General features: G+C 43.5%; 1 protein-coding gene across 1 annotated transcript in view; it reads left to right on the forward strand.

Annotated features, from left to right (window-relative positions):
- LOC126355247 (serine/threonine-protein kinase meng-po) overlaps positions 1-25,716 on the forward strand; it is a 385,368-nt gene that overhangs the window by 181,848 nt on the left and 177,804 nt on the right. Inside the window, exon 4 of the mRNA XM_050005528.1 lies at positions 3,966-4,295. Coding sequence (XP_049861485.1) covers positions 3,966-4,295 — 330 coding nt within the window. The remainder of the gene's footprint in view (positions 1-3,965; positions 4,296-25,716) is intronic.

Genomic DNA, 25,716 nt, shown 5'->3' on the forward strand with positions numbered 1-25,716 from the left:
TGTCAATGAGATGTAGGACGGTCAGAGTATAGACTGCCCGTTGTGCATAATCATAGCTACAAAAAATCTTTCAATTCCAGATTGTCATTGTCAGTAAACTCATATGAAAATTAAAGCCAGATCTTCTCAAAAAACACGAACAATGTGTTCAGATAATGTTGAGTTCAGTCCAAATTAGGGCAGAGATGTACAACCTTTATGATTCATACAGCCAAGATTTTTGAAAGAATTTTACTATATCTTTTATTTTACTATATATTTTACTATATCGAATAACTGAAAAGGTTACTAAATCGAATAACTGAAAAGGTAGAAAAGGAGCTGAGTGGAGAACAGCATGGGTTTAGGAAAGGAAGAAGCACGATTGACCTGATATTTTCTGTCCATCTACTGATAGAAACAAGTTGGGAGTATGACAAAAGGCTAATAACGGTTTTTATAGACATGGAAAAGGCATATGACTCAGTTAAAAGGGAAAGACTCTGGGAAGAAATGAAGAAGATAGGCAAAGAAGATGGATACATTAATGCAATAAAGCCAATATACAGAGGACACAATTGTAGAATTAGAGCAGCACAGGGGAACTCTGAATACTTCGAAATAAGGCAAGGACTTAAGAAAGGAACTGTTCCATCTCTTGCACTTTTCAATGTTTCGATGGGGGGAATGAATAGGGCAGTTAAAGGTATAGTAACAGAAAAAGACAAAATGATGGTTTTTGCAGATTATAAGGTAACATGGGGCGATAAAGAGGTAGATTTACAGTTACGACTTGACGTGTGGAAGGAAATAATGAAAATGTATGGATTAAAAATAAATAATGATAAGAGTGAAATAATGGTATTTGGAAGAGACAAACAGATCAACGGGAATGTTACTTTGAATGGAGAATCCTTTAAAGTGGTAGAGAGTTTCACTTATCTAGGGAGTGAAATACCTAGTGATGGAAGAGTAACAAACGACATTATTAGGAGGCTACAGAAGGGAGGAAATTTCTCCCAAACAATAAAACATATGACTTGGAATAAGGAAGTTTCAGAAAAAGTAAAAAATCCTTATGTATAAGAGGTATTACTTCCCTATTGTGACCTATGGAGGAGAAACATGAACAATGACAGAAGGGGACTGGAGCAGACTGAAAGCAGAGGAGATGAAATTTCCCAGAGTAGTTAAGGGAAAAAACAAGAATGAACAAAGTAAGGGCTGTAGATATTAGAAAGGACCTTAAACAAGAAAGTATGAGAGAAGAAATCGATAAAAAGAGATTAAGATGGCACGGACATGTTAAGAGGATGCGTGGGCAGAGACTCCCCAAACTTATGGAAGAACTTAAGATGGATGGAAAAAGACCTAGAGGGAGCCCAAGAACCGGTGGAAAACAGGAGGAAGAAAAGTGGTGGGAGGACCGAGCCAAACGGAGAGAATTTGTTAGCACCCAGACCCGACAGTAGCTGGAGCGGGATCAGGATAGAACAATGTACAAATACTCCTTCCACCCTGCCTGCTCCTACCTCCGACGCAACCATTAGAGCGGCTCAGTTTGCCGCAGCGGAGAAACGAGAGTACGTGTGTACTGAACCGCAGTGGTTAGAGCGGCCCAGCTTGGGTTTCTGCAAGCCTGGCAAGCTTCGCGAGACCTGTTCAGCTTGCTGCACCTGACAACAGGTTGCGCCATCAATCCAACGTGATTAGTCAGACATAGTTTGCGAATGTAGTTTCACTGCAGCTCATTTTATGATATCGGTGGGAGCAGGAAAATGAGTAAATCCAGCTGAAAAGCGATTGAGGAGAAATTAAGCGCAGGAGAATATATACCGATCAGTAAACAAAGCCCAAGTATAGAGTGGGAAAAGTTGTCAGATGTTAATAAGGCAGCTCCAGATAATTCGGTAGGTAAGTCTGCAGGCTTTCGTGGCCGTTGTCACTGAAGTTAAAATCTTCTGGGTCGTTATTTCCTTCTAAAATAATTGATGTTTCTTTCCCTCTGATGGATCTTCTTCAGGAAGACATCTTGAAGCAGCTTCCAGCAAAGAGGTCGAAACTTCGATTATTTTAGAAGGAAATATGACGCGGCCTAACAACCCAGAAGATTTTAATTGTAATTTGCTAGGTGTCTCGCAATACAAACTGTCTAGAAAGTTACTAAACACTCATTCAGGAACCTCGAATATGTTACGAAATGTTTGTAAATTTGACTAGGAGTTTCCTCACTCCATAAATATTTTGAAAGTAGAGAAAGACTTAGTGGCTGGCAAGTGTGGAAATGTGTGCTAAGGACTTGAGGCCACAGTAGATAGGTATCATAAATTTAGGGCAAACGTTGACTGAAATAAGAAAAAAACATGTGGTCAGTGGATATTAAAAACCTGGAGAAATCTTAGTTCGTGTTTGTGAAAATGCATTTGCGGAATTTAGAATGAACTATACTGACGACTCAGAATGAACTCAGCGCCGGCCATGGTGGCCGATGGGTTCTAGGCGCTACAGTCTGGAACCGCGCGTCCGCTGCGGTCGCAGGTTCGAATCCTGCCTCAGGCATGGATGTGTGTGATGTCCTCAGGTTAGTTACGTTAAAGTGATTCTAAGTTCTAGGGGACTGATGACCTCAGAAGTTGAGTCCCATAGAGCTCAAAGCCATTTGGACCATCTGAATGAAAGCGAACCCGCAAAACAAATCCTGGAAAAGTAATTGAAACTGATATCACAGGGATCTTATTTAGCTGGAAAATTCTAAGATTACAGAGAAACTGGTGTTCTAAAACTTTACTGTAGTTGGCAATGCAGTATAACAGACAGCTTCAGTTCTCAGGTGTACAGGATCTTCTTGACTTTAAGAGATTGATCTGCTTACTACAGAAAACATGTACTAGAAGTGACCTGATGGTGTTAGAATTGAGAATGAGGTGTCACTTCCAGACACCACACTTGCTGGGTGGTAGCCTTTAAATCGGCCGCGGTCCGTTAGTATACGTCGGACCCGCGTGTCGCCACTATCAGTGATTGCAGACCGAGCGCCGCCACACGGCAGGTCTAGTCTAGAGAGACTCCCTAGCACTCGCCGCAGTTGTACAGCCGACTTTGCTAGCGATGGTTCACTGTTTACATACGCTCTCATTTACAGAGACGATAGTTTAGCATAACCTTCAGCTACGCCATTTGCTAAGACCTAGCAAGGCGCCATATTCAGTTACTGTAATTACTTCAAGTATGTATTCTGAACAGGTAATACTGTGAATCATGTACCGCCAAGAGCGACTTTCCCCATTAATGGTTTAAAGTTTAGTATCAAACTAATTACGTCCGCTTTCTGAATTCTCATTCCTTGTCAAGTTCCAGACCTCACGTCAGTAGAGTTCTTCCCTCTTCACGCCAGCCTGCGTGAGCTAAAATGCGTGCATTTCGGCCTCCATTCGTAACACGGTGTTGGTTCTTCTGCTAACGCAAAAGAGAATACCCTGTACTAGTTGAAAGACGCTGAAGTAGCAGTGAAAACCATTCACACAGAAATGAATAAATAAGCCTGAAACACGCCGAAAAGAAAATAAAGGACAAGGAAAATCCATTATTTTCGGCCTTGCAATGACCCAAAACTAATACCTACTTCGTTAAGTCTCGTCGTGTGTAAAAAAAGACTTTCCATCAACTTGCGAACCCTATCATAATACAGTTAAACTGCTACGTAGCCTAGCACGGTTGGAAGACGGGCAGGCAGGCAAGACTCGTTTAGCCTGCTTGAGTTGGGGAGTGAAGTCATGTACGGGCTGGTTAAGAGCGGAATGTGTACATCTCTGGTTTGGGGCCTAACAAGCACTCTCTTTGAATTAGCAAGATAGTCACAGCACAAGAACAAGACTAACTTCTTGAAACAGGAATAATCTGCTCCTTTTTTCTGATTTTTAGTTGCCTTTCGTTGCTGCTAGAAGGGAGCACTTAGGCAAGTGCCCTCCGGCGCTGCGCTGTTGCAGGTGAGCCTGGCGGAGGAGTTCGACATCCTGCAGATCGTGGGCGAGGGCTGGTTCGGCAAGATCCTGCTGGTGGAGCACCGCGCCACCGACACCGAGATGGTGCTGAAGGCGCTGCCCAAGCCGTACACCGCGCTGCGCGACTTCTTCCGCGAGTTCCACTACGGGCTGCACCTGTCGGCGCACCGCAACGTCATCACCACATACGACGTCGCCTTCGAGACGGCCGGCTTCTACGTCTTCTCGCAGGAGTACGCGCCGCTCGGCGACCTCACCTCCAACGTGTCCGAGGCGGGCATCGGCGAACTGCACACCAAGCGCGTCGCCAAGCAGGTGCGTAGCCCCACTTAACGCCCAGCGCGTCACAAGCATAATGCAGCTGACCTCGAGTTCACTGCCCCGTTCCTCGTCCGCGTCCAGTGTCCAGTCGGTGGTTACTAGGTCGTTTAAACAATTTTTAGCAACGGCCCGTCAGATCACCGAAGCGCTGTCGGGCTGGGCTAGCACTTGGATGTGTGACCATCCGGTCTGCCGCGCGCTGTTGGCAATCGGGGTGCACTCAGCGCTTGTGAGGCAAACTGAGGAGCTACTACATATACGGCGGGGAGAGCGGTGTGCTGAACACATGCCGTTCCCTATCCGCAACCAGTGACGCCTGTGGGCTGAGGATGGTACGGCGGTCGGTCGGTACCATTGGGCCTTTTTTTTATTTTTTATTTACACGTCAAGTTCCATAGGACCAAATTGAGAAGCAAATCTCCAAGGTCATGGAACGCGTCAGTACATAAAATTACAACATAAAAGTAATAACAGATAAAAATAAATCTTCATGAACCCTTAAAAAGGCAGTCCATAAGCTTAAGTAAACGCAGGCAACAATTCAATAAGAATCAGCTTAATTTTTCAAGGAAGTCCTCGGCAGAATAGGAGTGATCCATGAGGAAAGTCTTCAATTTCGATTTGAAAGCGCGTGGATTACTGCTAAAGATTTTTGAATTCGAGTGGTAGCATATTGAAAATGGATGCAGCAGTATACTGCACACCTTTCTGCACAAGAATTAAGGAAGTCCGATCCGAATGCAGGTTTTATTTCTGCCGAGCATTAACCGACTGAAAGCTGCTTATTCTTGGCTACAAGGTAATATTGTTAACAAAAAATGACAGTAAGGAATTGAGAGGCCAATGTCAAAATACCCAGACTCACGAACAGGGGTCGACAAGAGGTTCGTGAACTTACACCACTTATTGCCCGAACCGCCCGTTTCTGACCCAAAAATATCCTTTTAGAATGGGAAGAGTTACCCCAAAATATAATACCATACGACATAAGCGAACAAAATAAGCAATTCGTGTCGAATGATCACTCACTTCTGATACCCTTCGAATAGTAAAAATAGCAGTATTAAGTCTTTGAACAAGATCCTGAACGTGGGCTTTCCACGACAGCTTATTATCTATCTGAACACCTAGAAATTTGAACTGTTCAGTTTCACTAATCATATGCCCGTTCTGTGAAATTAAAAAATCATGTTTTGTTGAATTGTGTGTTAGAAACTGTAAAACTGAGTCTTACTGTGATTTATCGTTAGTTTATTTCCTAGAGGCCATGAACTTAGGTCATGTACTGCACTATTTGAAACCGAGCCAATGTTACACACAACATCCTTTACTACCAAGCTAGTGTAATCATCAAACAGAAATATTTTAGAGTTACCCGCAATACTAGAGGGCATATCATTTATATAAATAAGGAACCGGAGCGGCCCCAACACTAATCCCTGGGGCACCCTCCCCCCCCCCCCCCCCCCCCCCCCACTTGGCAGTGCCCCACTCAGGCCTCACATCACAGCCGTTATCAACATTGTGAGTAATGACCTTTTGCTGCCTGTTGCTCAAGTAAGAGGTGCACCAATTGTGAGCTACTCCCCGTATTCCGTAATGGTCCAACTGCTGGAGCAATATTTTGTGATTAACACAATCAAATGCCTTAGTTAAATCAAAAAATACGCCAAGCGTTCGAAACCTTTTGTTTAGCCCATCCAGTACCTCACAGACAAAAGATAATATAGCGGAGTTTAGTTAGTTTAGTTTAGTTCAAACAATTTTTAAATAATTCGTGTCAACCTTAATCAACTTTAATTTTACGTGTATTAAACTATTGTCACTGATCATATTGTAATCAGATTGAACGTAAAGCTGTAAAGTATTTCGGAATAAATCAGTAACCCACAAATGCTATGAAAGATCTAAATGAAGCAAGTGGCTGTCGAAACTTCCTGTCAGACTCTGCTGTCTCTTGTCACTATCCCTGTCTGTCTCTTCCTCGTTGTTGTTCTCATTATCACCAGCTCTCACCCATTTCCACTTCCTCCTTTTCTTTTTGCTCTCACACTGGGACTGCCTCCTTTACCATTTTCCTGTCAGTCTCAACTATCTTCCTCTGCCACCGTGTCCCTTTCTTTCTCTCAAACTGCGATTGTCTCCGTCGCTCTTTCTATACCGCAACCACGGTCTGTGTCTACTTACTTTTATTACTTTTCTATCTCGAACTGTTTGCTTCTCTCTCAGCATGAAAAAAGAGCGGGCAAAAATTTTTGGAAAATTTTAAAGGTGCTGAGCAAGCTAGAACGAGGTAGCTGGTACCACACTTTTCAGTTAGTCTTTAAACAAACAGAGCATATTCGCCTTTTCTGTGCTCCGATAACAGCATATTTCCGCTGGTTCCCTTCTTTTCTCTGCTACAGCGGAGCGTGTCACTCATATGAAAAGAACTTCATGCGTCAGTAAAATTTTGACTGATTCCTTGAGTGAAATCTAAATAACGCAAATCTATGAATTTTACATCCTAGACCGGATTTTATGTCCATAAAAATTCTGACTGTGCTTCTGCACTACAACAACAAGGCATTACCAGAACGCTTGTGATAATAACGGAGGCACTTGCATATTTCTCCGTGCTGCGTCATTTTATAAACTACGTTTTCGCCACACATTGGATTTTACGTGCGTGTTTTACGTAAACAAGTAGGATAATTTTCAAATTCTGTATCTAGGAAACAGATAAAAATATCAAGAAAATGTTCATGGTTATTCGAGATCGGGATTTTGGGAACATATTTTAAAAATTGTTGCCATTTGCTGTGCATAGCCGTCTTGGAATCCACATCTCGGTTTTGGTACTCAAAAACCATGATTTCGGGTTTTCTCATAAACCTCCCAGGAACGAAATGGTGCGTGCATGAACCTCTTAATGCGCGCCGCAGACCATGTGTAACGCAAAAAGAACCAACCTATTTGATCCATTTGCCTAAGCTGGAGGAAGTGAGTAATATTCAAACTTCGACCCTGTAATGTAGTGTAATTACATGAAGACGATTCTTATATTGGGCATACAAATGTTCCCCAGCCCTAAAGGTATCCAGAACACTTGAAAATACCTTTCTTTCATCCACAGAACCCAAGATATGAGCCCCGGAAACGTTCTGTTTTTATCCACGTTCTTTTGGAACACATTAGTTAGCGTGTACTGTCGCATGCAAACCGGCTTATTTATAACATAAAGACAGGAATGATAGTTAACATAAACACATTTGGCAGTGAAGTACAAAACAAAGGTATCCGAGAAGAAAGTTGTGGACAGTCTTTTGCGACACGCAGCTTGTGGTTCTACTTGACTCCCTCGCCCTTGTAGTAACGGTGAAATTTGCCAGCTGTTGTCCAGCGGCGCAACGACAGCAGAAAAGAACTAGGAGGAAACAAAGGGAGTCTTGTTGTTGAACTACAATGTCCGACCGAATTGGTCTCGGTTAAGCGTAATTTGGTCCGGCATTTCCGACTTCATGTATTGGAACACCCTCCATACACGCCGGATCTCGCACCAAGCGAATTGCATCTCTTCGGACCGTTGAAAAATCACCTGGCTGGTCGTCACTTCAAAACCGATACCAATTTTCCGGTGGCTGTTGTTTTGACCTGGAACTAGATTTATTACATGTTGAATTACCGATGGAAGAACTGCTTAAACAACCAGGGTGATTATGGAAAATTAATTTGTAACAGTGCATCAGTAACTTCGTGTAGTTCCTCATCGAACGTTTCTTTTTGAACTAACCTCGTGTAAAACAGCGTTTCCTTATTTCTGGTACCTGTAGCACCATTTGAGCGGTTCCACTTTCATTACCAATGCTACGACCTGACACAACAAGATTGTAGTATACAAGAAGAGCCACGTACTGTCTACCGTTCCAGGCTGTCACATGTTAGGGGGAAAACGTTATTGGGATTACTACAGCTGGAGAGTGTGCATGTGTATTTCAATTTTAATGTGTTCACACAAAACGCGAAACGATTTTAGATTTGCCGCGCTGAATGGCCTGGCGGTGTGAGGCGCCATGTCACGGATTGCGCGGCAGTTCCGTCGGAGGTTCAAGTCCTCCCTCGGGCACGGCTGTCTGTGTTGCTCTTAGTATGAGTTAGTTTAAGCAGTGTGTAAGTCTAGGGACCGATGATCTCAGCAGTTTGGTCCCCTAGGAATTCACACACTTTTGAAGATTTGATTTTAGATTTCCCGAAAAAGTGTCCACCAGCTAAAAGTTGCCATATGTACACAAATAAAGAACCCTAACTATTTATATTATACTAACAAGGTATGTTATTATTTTTGCATCATAAACCTGCAAGAAAGTTAAATGAACTGACTGATTCATAACCTACTATCGTATCTTTGGAAGCCCTAATCCGTAATCAGACATCTGTAGGAAATCTCGGAAAGCTAAATGAACCGGAAAATAAGTGCGCAGCAGCTGAAAAACTGAATATAGCGCTGTTTACTACTGTCATCCAAGAGTTACAAATAAAACTGTAGTCGGGTAGCATTTGTCCACTGAATAGAGGATTGAATCGCTACTTGCTTCAAATTTAGAAATAATTGCTACGAACGTATTTTCACACAAACGATATTGAAAATCGACAGAAAGGTAATTCATGACTATAAGGAAAATGTAAACTGCCTCCACAGTCTACCGACCGTCTTGTCGTCCTCCGCTAATGACGTCATTTGATGTGGTGTGGACGGACGTGTGGTCAGCGCGCAACTTTCACAGCTGCTACGACTCGCTCAAGCAGTCAGTTGAGTTCACGAGGCTGAGTGCACCCCGTTCCAGTCTTCCCGCCAAGGAAAAATCCCTGGCGGTACCGGGAATCGAATCCGGGTCCTCCGCATGGCAGTCAGCCGCGTTAGCCAGACAGATATGGGGGAGGGCCTTCACTTTAACTACTACTTGAAAAATTGTGTGCAATGTCCCACTTGAAAAAAAATGGGAAATATGGAATATATGGTCATCACTCTTTTATGTGAATGACAACAAAGTAGTCCGGTCCCTAACTCCGCAATTCGATGTTTGCGTATATACTCCTGGAACCCTGAATGATACTTTAAACTGTCCTACTTTTTCTTGTGCCTTTGCGCCACATCAGCGCAGGAGTGGGATGATTATTAATAGATCTGGCACGTTTAGTTTAAAGGGTGGCCCGATGTCCTTCGGGTTGCCAACCCTTTACGTTACCGAGACCGAGTATGTGGATCTCAACTGTCTGCATGTAGTGCTAGTCACGTGAAGAGACCGAAAGTTTTCTGAATGTTTGCAAATCGGGCAACTGAAGATATTTGCCTCGGTAGCTGCGCAGTCAGGGCGGAGGATTGCTAGGCGGAAGGTTCCAGGTTCAATTCCTGCGCCGGGTCGGAGTTTTTTTTCGTTTGGGACTAATGTTGTGTCGTCCACACGATCCTACCGTCATAAATGAGATTCCACTGTTGCAGTGGCTTTATGGGCACGTCCTGAAAGCCAATTTTAAAAAAAATAACTTAGGCGGCATTTGGGTACTAGCCCGGTATTCACCTACTGAGATGTGAGAGACCACTTAAAAACCACATCCAGGCTTTCGGCACATCGATCCTCGCCGTTAATGCGCCGAGCCGATGCGATCTGGGGACGTCTCAGAAGTGGTGCTTTAACACACGCTGCTGTCTGGTAGGGCTGTGTGGCACTTTAAACTGTTACTTTAAAAACGTTTATTATATTTGCTGCTAAGGAAATACCGTATATGAGTCAGTCAGGGAAATTACATGTAGCATGTAAAGTAAAGATCAGAAATGAGCTCTCTTCATTCGTTCATCTCCGAACTCGCCACCTCGATGTGCTCCTAGAGTCGACTCGCGAGTGTCCACCGCAGTCCTCTCGCCACCTGAGTTTCTTGTCGGGTACAAGTGGACTCGACTCGCTTAGAAACGAGACTGAGCAGACGGGTTTGCAAGTATAACAGCCAACTCGTGGCATTCCTACTACTACACAACTGTTTTGAAAGGAATTTCCGCCATTACACTGTAAATTACTATTTATTTATTTCATACAATCACAATAATGGCTTCAGAGCCATTTTCAAGTTTTGAAATGTCATAAAATATCCGACCTGTCTAAATTACATAAGCAACTATTAAATAATTACTGCTATATCCCAATCAGTGAGAACACTGTGCCCACCTACCTAATAGCCGGTATGTCCACTGTGGCGACACGTCGTGGCCTAGAAGCAATGAAGCGTTGATAGGTCGCTGGAGGAAGCTGGCACCGCACCTGCACACACAAGGCCAGTAATTTCCGTTAATTTCGAGGAGGTTGGGAGGGGGGGGGGGGAAGGGGGGCTATGAGCTCTGACGCCACGTTCAATAACATCCTTAGATATGTTCTATCGGGTTCAGATCTGGCGAGCTGGGCGGCCAGCACATTGATTGAACAATTGAAACTCGCCTCTGAGTCCCTCGAAGCACTCCATCGCACACTTGACCTTATGACATTGCGCATTATCTTGGTGAAAAATGCCACTGCCGTAGGGAAACATGATCATCACGCAGGAGTGTACGTGGTCTGCAACCACTGTACGATACTCCTCGGCCATCATGGTGCCTTGCACGAACTCCGCAAGACCCATGTACGCCCACGTAAATGTTGCCCAGGACGTACTGGAGCTACTGCCAGCTTGTTTCCTTACCACAGTACAGTTGTTAAGGAGCTCTTCCCCTGGAATCCGACGGATTCGAGCCATCCCATCGGCACGACGAGGAAGGTATAGGGGTTCTTCAGAGCATGCACTGCGCCAAAGTCCAGTGCGATTTGTCACGATCTCATTTCGGTCTTAGTTGTCGATGTCCTGGTGTCAACATTGGCACGTGCATGGGTCGTCGCCTGCAGAGGCCCGTACTTAGGAGTGTTCGCTGCACTGTTTGACGAGACACACTAGTACTCTGCCTGGCATTAAAGTCCGATGTTAGTTCCGCCACAGTCGCCGCCTGTCCTGTTTTACCAGTCTGGCGATCCTACGACTTCCAACACGGGATGGCCGACCACCCCCATAACTTCTGGACCTGGTTTGGTCACATATCGAAGACAGCCAATTCAGAACTCCTCAAAGACCCGAAAAGTCGTGCATTTTCCGAAATGCTCGTGCTGAGACTCCGGGCCATCACACTCTGCCCTCTGTCAAACTCAGATAGCGCTCCTTCCCCATTCTACACACGGACGCGATACTCACTGACACTACATGCACCATGCTTGTACCTGAGTTGCAGATATTGCTCGCGATGTGTCGTTACTATCGTTTGCATGGGTTTATATTGATATAAGATCCGTAACCACAATGTTCTGGCTGATCAGTGTGTCAGTATAATGAGTAATCGGTTATCTGTGAATGGAGTTCTGACATGTGTGTGTGTGTGTGTGTGTGTGTGTGTGTGTGCGTGTGTGTAATTTTATTTTAACAGTTAATATCTATTCAGAGAAAATCTATCAATTACGTTGACAAACACATGCTTTCGAGACGTTACCGAGTCTGTAACAACAGGAACAGAAGACATGGGATGCCAATGAAGTCCAGTCTCTAAATTGTGCTAATTATTAAAATGTATTTATAATGGTCTTCGAAAAATTTACAGAAACGCTTGTTAGACTAAGCTACATAACTCAGTACTAACCCATAAACGCAAGTTGTCCTGGCCAAATGATTACAGAAATAGCCCTCTCTTCGGTCTCAGGATAGTGGAGACTTTATTCTGTGACCAGTTTCCGTTTGATGCAGCACATGTATTATGTCATGGCGAAAGTGGAATAAACAATAATAGAAAAATTTTGCTTACATGTGACAAAGTTTGTTTTACGTGTGAAGCATGGGCTACATCATGAAACTTTTTCCAAAAACCACTGCTCCTCTAACGGATTGAATTAGCAGTTGTGTACACTGTATACATTAATTTTCGTCTTCCAACTTTCACGGACACATAATGCACAGCTTCGTTAGGCCATCTGATTCCGACAGTCAGTCATTTCTCGTTGTCGGTGCTATTTTACAGGAGCAACTCGTGTATATATCTTCAGCATTAAGAGTACGTCGCGACTGCGCTTAGACCCCTGCATGCTTCAGTAAGAGAGAATGCGTGGACGATGGAGCGGCAGCAGCTCCACAGTTCTCAGACTCGCCTTACTCAACTACAGCGGGAGTGAAGGAGGCCCTTAGCACTGACGTAACAGCGGCGCCTTCGTTTGCGAAGTATGCAACCCGCAACATTGGAATCATGCACCGCGCCGTTCCTCATCTCTAATATAAAAGTTCTAAGCTTGCTGATATTAATTACATACAATAATTAATTACAGTTCACGGTCAGCTCAAATCCTTTACTAAAAATTTAAATCTTTAATATAGAAGCTGTTCATAGTTTAATGCGGAAATCACGAATTGGGAATGAAAGGAACCCGATTAGGACAACCATGAATTATCGTCTCTAGGTTACCAAAATACAAATTCTGCATATTTATCGGTTTCCAAAGAGCAATAATTTACAAAAATATTCACGTATGAGAGCTACTTCGTTACTTCTCACTTGTTACACTGCCGACTGTTCCCTTGTGACTAGATTACTGAGGTGTTGCCGCCATGCGCCAAAAATAATAAGGAGCATGTTGGAAGATGACAGGCAAACTACAATCATCTAGTGGCAAAAGCTTCACGACAGAAGTGCGGAAAGATAATCCACCGAACTACGCAACACTCCACACTACACAGTCACTGTTTACCGCAAGCTCCACAATCGATTCTCGCTATCGATCTTCATCGAAAACATCGAATTTAGCAAATTATTGCTTTCTTTTGTAAATAAACCAAGTGAGATGGCGCAGTGGTTAGTACAATTTCTCGCATATGGGGGACGGTGATTGAAACTCTCCTCCGGCCATCCTGAATTAGTTTTTCCGTGATTTCCCTACTCAGCTTCAGGCAAATGCCGGGATGATTTCTTTGAAAGATAAGGCCTATTTCCATCGCCATCCTTTCTTAATCCGAGCTTGGCCTCCGTATCTAATGACCTCGTTGTCGAAGGGGCGTTAAATACTAATCTTCTTCTCCTCCTCCTCTTTTGTAAATATACGAAAAACATTTGAGCACAAGGTGTTATACAGTACATTTCAAACACGGAAACTGGGTTACAGTGGTAAAAATAAATTGTCTAGATAAAAATTATTCGCCCCCCGCCAGAAGACATCGCGCTAGTAACGCATAGCAAAGCCTCTAGCTTCTTAATAGCCTCAGTTCGGCGAGGAAGAGGGCTCAAGTGTTTCCTCGGGTATACCATATGCTGCTGAAGCCACCCATCGATTATTAGATTCGATAGAGCTGACAAAATACAGTAATAATGATTGTTCCACCCAGTGTTACAGACGTTGTCTATGGAATTAAGATCGGGTGATTTAGCGTACCACTCGAGATGCGATAGGGATCTGAGTGTTCATCAAACCAGGAACATGCGCGAGCAGCCCTCTGAACGCGGCTTTTGTCAGCGTTTGAGACTGGAGTATCCCCAGCATACTCATTAAAATATGGGAGAGGCAACACTTGGTCGCCGATAATGTTGAAATAAACATTCTGGAACATGTTCAAGGTAGCCTGAATGACTGAGAGCAGGATCAGGTCTCCACGTCGATTAATCTCATTGCACCGATTGTATACAACCGACTGTCACATACCCAGCTCTTTACTGCCATGACTTGCATCAGTCGTGGAGGTTCACATGAGCCCCCGGTGTCAGTTTTGCACCATCTTTGAAACACTGAAGGTAGCATGGCACAGAGATCGGAAGGCTATTTACGTCTTGTACAGAAACCATAGAGCCCTCATAACAGTCGAGGGGTACGAAAGGGAAGCAGTAGTTGAGAAGCGAGTGAGAAGGGACTGTAGCCCATCCCCGATGTTATTCTATCTATAAAGTGAGCAAGGAGTAAATGAAACCAAAGAAGAAATTGGAGTAGGATTAAAGTCCAGGAAGGATAAATAAAAATTTTGAGGTCCGACGATTACCCTGTAATTCTGTCAGAGAGAGCAACGGACTCAGAAGAACACGTGAACGAAATGGACAGTGTCTTGGCCGGCCAGGGTGTCCGAGCGGTTCTAGGTGCTTCAGTCTGGAACCGCGCGACGCAACGGTCGCAGGTTCGAATCCTCCCTCGAGCATGGATGTGTGTGATGTCTTCAGGTTAGTTAGGTTTAAGTAGTTCTAAGTTCTAGGGGACTGATGACCACAGCAGTTAAGTCCCATAGTGCTCAGAGCCAATTGAACCATTTTTTTTCTGACAGGGTCTTTAAAGGAGGATATAAGATGAACATCAACAAAAGCAAAAACAAGGACAGTGCAATGTAGTCGAGTGAAACAAGATGATGCTGAGGGAATTATTGTAGCAATCGAGACACTTAAACTAGTAGATATTTTTTGCTACTTAGGCAGGAAAATAACTATTGATGGCCGAAGTAGAGAGGATATAAAATGTAGACTCGCAATGCCAAGAAAATCATTTCTGAAGAAGATAAATGGGTTAACATCGTATATAGATTGTGTCTGCAAGTCTTTTCTGAAATTATTTGTATCGGGTGTAGCCATGAATGAAACTGAAACATGGACGATAAGCAGTTTAGACAAGACAAGAATAGGAGTTTTTGAAATGTGGTGCCACAGAAGAATGCTGAAATTTAGATGGTAGATCACGTAACTATGAGGAAATACTAAACGGAATGGGGATGAAAAATTTGTGGCACAACCTGACTAGAAGAAGGGATAGGTTGACAGGACAGATTCTGAGGCGTCAACGGAATACTAATTTAGTACTGGTGGGAAATAAGGCGTATAAAAAGCGTAGAGGGAGACCATCACATGAATATAGTAACCAGGTTCAGAAGGTTGGAGGTTCCAGTAGTTACTCGGAGATGAAGAGGCACAGGGTAGAATAGCATCAAACCAGTCTCTGGACTGAAGACCACAACAACATGGTGCTCCTAACCGACCAATGTTGTTTGAAGATGGCGACTAATATTTTGTTTAGTGGTATCATATGACAAATGGTGCATTCTGGGGCGTTGGGGTCTTCTTTGCCCCCATCGTCAATTCGCGATTGATGTATGAAACAGAGAAGTAAGACTGTAAATAACCGTACGTCATGGACTCTACATTAGTTTAGGGCATGCCTATACAGCTATAGTCGAAATAATTGCTTGAACATGAAAGACTCGACATAGATACAGCTGGCTGGCTCTACTGGATGACTCTCTAAGGCTACCTGCTTGTCACCAAAAGATCGCAGAGTCTGTCTTTCGTGACTCGTAAACACTATGGGGAAGCGGTTTGCATGTCTCAGGTCACTGTCTACAGACCTTTACGATAGCAATATACATATGTCATTCCTGACCTCGTCCGACAACTTGTCCACCAGCTTTTGTGGCCACCAGAGCCAGCGTGCAGCATTCAGAGCAAGGGGGTTTTATCCGGCTAAACATTACATACCCTTTCCGTAATCCATCTAAAGGGATTCTGGTTGAGACTTACTATGCTGAAATCCGAATGATTTTCCCTGAATAAAATGGAGATAAATTTTGAAAACCGTAGCAAGAAGCAGCTCTTTGGTGGAAAGTACTGTTACCGTAAACGAAAATGACTGGTGGAAATATTTGAGCTGTGTTCCAGAGGCTGGTTGGATGAAAGATATAAATAATTTCTTGAAGTTTGCGAAAAATTGAGAAGTCAGGTGGCCTTTTATTTGTATTTTGACCAACTGATTTTGAACTGTGTTTCTATTCTATTACTGTGGAGATTGTAGGAAGACTCTGCTGTGACCTAACTGGAGGCGGTATAAAAATTGATAGCAGAGAATATTTTCCATTCCATTGAACGGATCTTGAAATCTTTTTGGAAATAGTTATATTCCTACAGAACACTTATTAGTGGTTTGTTAGTACAGAGAAATTTAACACTCCCTCACAGGTCTAAGAGAGGCTGGTGAGCATTATTTAGATTTATTTAATAATGCAAGTGATTAATCGGGGTCCCCACTATACGTTCCATATAAGCTTGCGAGATGATGTGTCTCGTGATTCGTTTGGCTGGCTGTATACTGCTAAGGCCGTCCTCACAAGGGACGACGCAGCTAACGTTGAAGTGGACGGAACAGGTCGTTCGACCTCACGCGAGACGACGCCGCCGGCTCACGGGACGAGCTGGCAAACGTGCGCTCTGCAGTAGTCGTCGTCGAATTTATTTGGCTCGCATACGTCACAGTTTCTTTACTACAAAGCTAGATTAACTCTGTTGAAGAAGAGCGATGAAAATCGAGAAGAAGATTTTGAACTCATTGACGGCTTGAACAGCGAATAGCTGGTAGAGGAGCGCTACGTAATGCTGTACAGCGTCTAAAATATGTACTAGCAGAAGTTAAGCCCGTAAATAGGCTGTTTAGGTTTTTATGTTGATTTTCAATCATCTGAGCAAAACTCAACGTACTCAAACAGTTTTCGCTTTACTTATTCTGATCATCACTAAAATGACACACAATATTTTTAGCGCAACGCAATCTGACTCCATAATCCCTACAAAAGAATGGCCCATGATATCCAGTATTACAAATTTCCTCTTTCTGACGGACATACGTCCAGATCGTCCGCTCTCAAAACTCTGTCATCTCTCTCCTCACATCCACCACTGCTGGCGGCTCACCTCCAACTGCACAACGTTACGCGCTGTTCACATCCAACTGCCCAACACTACAATAGAGAATATTCCGACAATGCCAACCAGCCACAGACTGCACACTGCACATGTCAGTGGTATTCATACAGAGCACTGCGTGGCGTTAGCAACATAAAAACCTAAACAGCCCACTTACAATCCTATTCGTTAATTCAATTGATTTTTTATCCCATTAAATTTATTATAGTTAACGTATAGCTTGTAACGTCAGTTTGTTCATACACGATATACGTATTCTCGATGTTGCATTGACTACCATCTCTCTGAAATAGCGTAATTTATCGTATATATTTCCAATTCAAGATCCGTTTCATAATTTCATTAGAATGGAAGAGGAGATGATTTCGAAGTTGCTCATCATCACTGGAAAATGCATTTACCGGCAAGATACAAACATAAGCCAGTCTATAAACTCAGAGACAGGTATATATATATTTCACAGAAAGTACCATGATAGCAAAAACTCCCAGTTTCTAACTTTCTTTTATTTTTAGACCTAGCCTAGCAATCAGCTTAAGATTTCTGGTGACTGGGGAAACATTCCAGTCGTTGACCTTTGCCACAAGAATTGCAGAAAATACTTTATTTACAATAAATAACATCGACATTTGACGTAATACTTCTATTACATGAATAAGAAAAACTCAGACTCCTTAAGAAAACAAAACGTGAAAAAAAATTCGGAAGAAAGTGGGCGCAAAGCTGCCCCTTTATTCTTCATAACGCCAGAGCGCACGACGCTGCAGTTTCGATAGAATAATCTATTCTCTGCGTGTAGACTGTATCTGCAAATATAATTATTTGATTTATAGTAAACAGATTGTACCAAAAGATGCACTTTGATGGATCGTCGTTGTGTCGTTGTATTCAAAATGAATACTTTCGTAGCACATGAGTTGTAACACTAAAAACAACAACTACAGGAAGCCTTTACCTACCCATGTGTGGTTTCCTATCATTTTATTATAACAAATCGTAGCTACAACGACGCCTTTCCGAGAGATCCTCAATTTGCTAATGCTTTCAAACAGTTTATTTTCATGCCGCATACTCTATGATGAAGAAACCCACTAAAGACGATGTTTAATGCATTACAGTATGGCCGCTGCTATGTTCTTGTGACGGAGAATAATGTTGCATCTCATTAATCACGTTTTTCTCCTTGAAGATCGCCACATACTTTATTTCACGTTCCGCAGTGTAGTGGAACGTGGAATTCCACGCTGAGTTTCTGTATGTCCATCCTCTTAGCAGGACGTCTCTGGGACAACAGCCGTTTACTATCGTGACAAAAAATAACAACACCTACAGCCGTCCTTATGATTTTATTTTGTCGCTACCAGTTGATTGTTGGAGTGCTGACACGTAAGTTTCAGATCATGTAAGTCTGCAGGCTTTCGTGGCCGTTGTCACTGAAGTTAAAATCTTCTGGGTTATTAGGCGGCGTCATGTTTCTTCTAAAATGTTCGACGTTTCGACCCCTCTGCTGGGATCTTTCTCAGGATCTTTTGGTGTCCACTACTGCTAGAACACTGTCAGAGACGAGCGTCGCGTCCACTTATAAAGGGGGAATCCTCTGTCGTTCATGCTGGAGAAGTGATAGTATTGGTTAAAATACATGTGGCTACCATTAGTGGGCCATAGTCATAGGCTAATACAGAAGAAGGGGCGTTGGTAGCTCATCTCCTGTGGATACCATTGGCGGTCGTCGTCGTTGGATAGAAAGGCACTGTTCCACACTTATGCTGGAGAAGGATTATTATTTGAAATGCCTGCTACCACTATTGGTTGGTCGTCATCAATGGCTAGATTCGAAACGGACAGTGCAAGAGTTGGGGAATGTTTACCCAAAATATTATTGTCAGCCGAGGTGAGTTTCAGATTATCTGCAAATCCAGTAATGCTGGCAAGTGATGGGTTTTGCACGGGGATCGTATCAACCTGTACCGCATCAAAACAGCCTGAAGATGATACAATGAAGCGTCGAAACTGGTAGCGACAAAATACGAGGTCTGTCCAGAAAGTAAGTTCCAAGACCACAATGAAAACCCGATGAAGCTTCGCACAGATGTGTTGGATGGTGTCTCTAGTATGACCGTCGATAGCATCAAGACGCTCTTTTCAGTTGTGAGCGCCCTGTGAGCGAGTAAAGGTGCCTAGAACAACGATGCCTCCCTCCAAGTAGGAGAGCCCACTGAGAGGCTTCGCCTTAATGAATGCAGCCGACCTGACACAACTGCCACGCACTTCCTTCTTCCTGGCAATTCTCAGCCGCACTCTCTAGGGACAGTGAAGACGCTCCTGCAGCCTTTTCGATGGGAAGTGTTCGATCACCCACAACACAGCCCTAATTGGCTCGTCCTGAGTATCATCTCTGTTGACATGAAACGCTGGATACGAAGACAACACTTGGGCGCAGGCTAAGCGCAAGAGACCAGCATAGAGAATTACCGGAAAGCACAGGAGGCTGCCTTCTATGACGGCGGTGTTGGAAATTTGGTATAACGCTCCGAAAAATGTCTAAGTCGGAGCGGCGACGATGTAGAGAAGTATCTGGAAAGTGTAGCTAACTCTTGAAAATAAGATTTTTCTGGTTTTCACTGTGGTTTCCATTTAGCGACCTATCGGGTCTCACTTTATGGACAGCCCTCGTAAAATAAAATCGTAAGAACGGCTGTACGTGTTTTTATTTTTTTTTTTTCACGCTGAATCGTCATCAGTTCCTCGTCCACCCGCGCTTTCACGTCCCGTGAGAGGACGGATTTATTATGAGGCCTGCGGTCGCAAGTGGGACGGCGTTGGACGCCACGAGATCCCCGTGGAGGGATGAAACGAGGATTTCAGTAGTGTTAAACAGTAAATAAAACAAGTGGCTACCACTTTAGTTAGCCGAGTGAAGAGGCAGATGTGCTGCCATGCAGTTACTGTATTTTCCCTGAGACCACGCTGTCCCTTTGTTGCCTCTCCTGCCTCTGCACGCGCGACCTTGAGCACACTGGGCAGCGCTGGCTTACTGCCGCCTGGCACCGTCGCTTCAGCCACTCCCAGATCTCAATCACGAACGGAGTTTAATCGTCCCTTAACGTCGCGGTGTCAGGGGACTAGCACACGTGTTCCCAGAACGTGCTCCATTTCTAGGTAAGCAGGTCAATTAGCATTGTTCACATAGCTATATAACTAGCATTCATACGTACACTACTGGCCATTAAAATTGCTACACCACGAAGATGACGTGCTACAGACGCGAAATTTAACCGACAGGATGAAGATGCTGTTATATGCAAATGATTAGCTTTTCAAAGCATTCACATAACGTTGGCGCCGGTGGCGACACCTACAACGTGCTGACATGAGGAAAGTTTCCAACCGATTTCTCATACACAAACAGTAGTTGACCGGCGTTGCCTGGTGAAACGATGTTGTGATGCCTCGTGTAAGGAGGAGAAATGCGTACCATCACATTTCCGACATTGATAAAGGTCGGATTGTAGCCTGTCGCGATTACGGCTTACCGTATCGCGACATTGTTGCTCGTGTTGGTCGAGATCCAATGACTGTTAGCAGAATATGGAACCGGTCGGTTCAGGAGGGTAATACGGAATACCGTGCTGGATCCCAACGGCCTCGTATCACTAGCAGTCGAGACGACAGACATCTTATCCGCATGGCTGTAACGGATCGTTCAGCCACTTTTCGGTCCCTGAGTCGACAGATGGGAACGTTTACAAGACAACAACCATCTGCATGAACAGTTCGACGTCGTTTGCAGCAGCGTGGTCTATCAGCTCGGAGACCATGGCTGCGGTTACCCTTGACGCTGCATCACAGACAGGAGCGCCTGCTATGGTGCACTCAACGACGAACCTGGGTGGACGAATGGGAAAACTTTGGATGAATCCAGGTTCTGTTTACAGCATCATGACGGTTGTATCCGTCTTTGGCGACATCGCGGTGAACGCACATTGGAAGCGTGTATTCGTCATCCCCAAACTGGCGTATCACCCAGCGTGATGGTATGGGGTGCCATTGGTTACACGTCTCGGTCACCTCTTGTTCACATTGACGGCACGTTGAACAGTGGACGTTACATTTCAGATGTGTTACCACCCGTGGCTCTGCCATTCATTCGATCCCTGCGAGACCCTAAATTTCAGCAGGATAATGCACGACCGCATGTTGCAGGTCCTGTACAGGCCTTTCTGGATACAGAAAATGTTCGACTGCTGCCCTGGCCAGCACATGCTCCAGATCTCTCACCAATTGAAAACGTCTGGTCAATGGTGGCCGAGCAACTGGCTCGTCACAATACGCCAGTCACTACTCTTGATGAACTGTGGTATCGTGTTGAAGCTGCATGAGCAGCTGTACCTATTTCACTCAATGCCCAGGAGTATCAAGGCCGTTATTACGGCCAGAGTTGGCTGTTCTGGGTACTGATTTCTCAGGATCTATGCACCCAAATTGCATGAAAATGTAATCACATGTCAGTTCTAGTGTAATATATTTGTCCAATGAATACCCGTTTATCATCTGAATTTCTTCTTGGTGTAGCAATTTTAATGGCCTGTAGTGTAGTTTCTTCAAGATAAAAGTGGGACACGATTTCACTGAAAATATTTTGTGAACATTTTGGATGTCATGAAATATCATGGTGATAATGTCTGGTCTCGATGTAGCTCTACAAGCTGCTTTAATGTCGTTAAGAGAAGAAATTAACCCAAAAGTGAATTAAATCTGACGGGATTGATCGAGAACAGACTACGCTAGGAACTTTATCACCATTAAATCACAGTTGCAGTTAACATACTCTACGATGATCATCAGACGCCACGCTAATCCTGCACTCGTCGTCAGAAAGGAACCGCCGATGCTGATTCACCTTCCATTCCAAGTGATGCCCTGCCCACCTTCTCCACGTTCATTGTTCGTAGTGGATGTCTCGAGCTCAAACTGATAGTGTGGAGACAGTTCTGTAGCTTCTGGTTCGACAGAGCTCTCCAAAAAGACAGTGCGTTTTTCTTGGAGTACAAACGAGCCATCATTTTTAGGTAACCATAATAAGATAGCGTTGCTGACGTCAGGTGACCAGTACGAAATATGTCTTCATTGTGTTGTATCTCACAATAGCAGTTGAATGTTCAAATCGCCACACCGTGGAGTGAGCCAAATACACGGAAGATTTTTCCTTGCTGACAACCGTTCTTTTCGTGAAGTGACAGCACGTGTACGGTCTGTTAGCTATCACCCTGATAAAGATGTCTTGGGAATGAAATATGAACGCACTATAGTACTTACGTGAAATGATTTTGGGCCATCTGTTGTAGTCTAGAGATCGATCACACACCAACGCAGAAGAGTTCCTATTTTAAAGTATTACAAGTTTATAAGTCCTTTGCAGACTTGTTAATAACAATATTAATAAAATGAATGTGGTTGGAGTTGATTACACCAAAAGAGGTAGGTAACACAAGGAATAACTTTGACATTCACTTGCTTTTTCAATAAATCTTAACCGTTATGGACGCATTATTTATCGCAGTAAATATTAGGTGGCAACCAAATTCACGAAAGCAGACTCAGTGAGTCCCCAACAATTCACGAATAATAATTAAGCAGTAACGCCCACAATATGTGACAACAGACTTCGTTAAGAAAACTTTAGAATTCTTGTATGGTCTCACTCGTGAAAGAAATTGTGAGTTCCGATGGACTCACGAAACAATCAAACTCCCAACGCTTGCAATAAGCGGCCGCTTGCCAGCCAAAAATCAGTCACACAAATCGTGACAAACTCGTCTGGAGACGTTCTTTCGAATCTCAAATTTCTTTCTTTCCCCTTGAATCCCACACTAGATTACTATGCCTTGTCCCCACTACGTCTTTTAGCTAGCTTCCTATTGGATGCCGCTGTCATTCTTCTCTACCGTGCCATTCCGTTCTGGTAACGTGCATGAGGGTATAGGGCAATCGACGTTGGACTTCTAAAAATCCTCACCATTTCATAAATAGCATTTGCATGATGCCGAAACAGTAGTGCAACATAAATTACTGGAACCGTAGTTTCCCAATAAACCATAACTTTTGATATGTTTGTAAGGAATACACTGTAACCTATTATCACAGAAATACTAGGGGATTTCAGAACGTAAGTCACACGTTGTTATGATAGGACAAGCAATTTGTATTGAATGCTGCACTACACTTTGAAGTGGCACAGATAAATGACACTATTTTCCAACATACAGTTAGTCACCAATTCCCTGTAAAAAAAAAAAAAAAAAAAAAAAAAAAAAATGTCAGAACGTTCTACCAACTGGTCAGTTCCTCGACAACAAAAACCCATTCCTTGGTCACCGAACTATTCGAGAACTCCTGTGTGAACTTCTTTGTCATTGGAAAATCTTTCCTCCAGGTGTTCTTTCAGACCGCTGCGGAAGATATGGAAATCGTATTTTGCAATTTGCCGATCAGCAAGAATCGTAATGTCCAGAGTACTTCAAATTTATATCCCGTTTCAGTGTCGCACCGTTTGAGTCACACTACCTGAAGCACTTATCCGTATGCAGCAGAAATGTTTCTACAAGAAACACGGAATATGTACTATGTTCTGACAGTGGGCCACTGTTATTGCGCAATGGTTTCAGCGTAGTTTATATGGTTCAAATGGCTCTGAGCACTTTGGGACTTAATATCTGAGATCTGCTAGTTCTGCAGGGTTCGCGGGAGAGCTTTTGTAATGTTTGGAAGGTAGGCGACGAGAGACTGGCAGAAGTAAAGCTGTGAGGACCGGGTGTGAGTCGTGCTTCGGTAGCTCAGATGACAGAGCACTTGCCCGCGAAAGGCAATGGTACCGAGTTCGAGTCTCGGTCAGGCACAAAGTTTTAATCTGCCCGGAAGTTTCCCGCTCCTTTGTTCGTTGCGAATTTCGGTCCGAACAGCTGCAAACTCTCTACACCACTTACGAGTGTTTTTGACATCCGCGCACGACTCACCATACATTTCCGTGAATTGGCGATGGATTTCATTCGGTGCGGTGACCTTTGCATTCAAAGACGAATATCTGCGCGCAATTCGCACTTGGCAGTAACATCCAATGGGAGCTCCATTCTCAACGGCTGCCAAGCCAAGACTGAGCGCCTCAGATGTTTACACACAGCGCGTGAACCACCCCACATAACAGTGTGATCAACCGGCACACAAACAGAGTTCTGTACATATAAAAAAATAGGAGACCTTTCTTTTGGGATTACCCTCGTAGGTCGGCAGCAACAAAATATTTTCGAATTCGGAGGAAAAAGTTGGTGATTGAAATTTCGTGAGCAGTTTCCATCGCAACGAAAAACGCCTTTGTTTTAATGACTTCCTCCCCAAATCCTGCATCATGTCCGTGGCACTGTCTCCCCTATTTCGGGATAATACAAAATATGCTGCTCTTCCTTGAACTTTCTCGATGAACTCCGTTAATCCTATCTGGTAAAAATTCTAGACCACGCAGCAGTTCTTTAAAAGAGGACGGACAAGCGTAATGTAGGCAGTCTTTTCAGTAGATCTGTTACATTTCCTAAGTCTTCGGTTTTCCTTCTCCACAGCATTTTCTCTGTGTACTCTCCAATTTTAATTGTTCGTAATTGTAATTTCTAGATATTTAATCGAATTTACGTCCTTCAGATTTGATTGATTTGTCGTGTAACCGAAATTTAAAGTATTCCCTTTTGCTCTAATGTTGATGGTCTCGAACTTTTGTAATTGGTGTCAATTGCCAATTTTCGCACGATACAGATATCTTATCTAAATCGTTTTGCAAATTGGTTTTGATCTTCTGATGACTTAAGTAGGTGATAAACGACAGCATCATTTGCGAACAAGCTAAGACAGCCGTCCAGATTGTGTTCTAAATCGTTTATAAAGATAAGGAACAGCTGACGGCCTATAACGTTATCTTAGACAACGCCAGAAATCACTCCTGGTTTACTCAGTTACTTTCCGTCAATTACAACGAACTGTGACCTCTGACAGTAAATCAAGAATCAAGTCGCATAACTGAGAGGATATTCCATAGTCAGGCAATTTGATTACAAGCCGCTTATGAGGTATGGCGTCAAAAGACTTCTGGAAATCTAGACATACAGAATCAATTTGAAATCCCTTTTCGATACCACTCAGCACTTCGTGTGAGTAAAGAGCTACTTCTGTTTCACAAGAACGATATTTTCTAAATCTGTGTTGACTATGTGCCAATGGGCCGTTGTCTTGAGGTAATTCATAATGTTTGAACACAATATAAGTTCCAAAATCCTATTGCACATCGACATTAATGATATGGGCCTGTAATTTAGCGAATTGTTCGTACTGCCTTTCTTGAGTATTGGTATGACATGTTCAATTTTCCATTCTTTAGGTGCGGATCTTCCGTCGAGCGAGCGTTTGTATATAATATATAATTGTTAAGTATGGCGCTATTGCATCAGCTTATTCTTAAAGGACCCTAACTGGGATACAATCTGGACGGAAATACTTGCTTTTATTAAATAATTGAAGTTGCTTCTCTATTCTGAGGATATCTGTTTCTAAATTACTTATGTTGGCAGCTATTCCTGATTCGAATTCTGGAATATCTACCTCGTATTCTTGGTGAAGGAATTA

Source organism: Schistocerca gregaria, chromosome 3, assembly GCF_023897955.1.
Source record: "Schistocerca gregaria isolate iqSchGreg1 chromosome 3, iqSchGreg1.2, whole genome shotgun sequence".
NCBI lineage: Eukaryota > Metazoa > Arthropoda > Insecta > Orthoptera > Acrididae > Schistocerca > Schistocerca gregaria.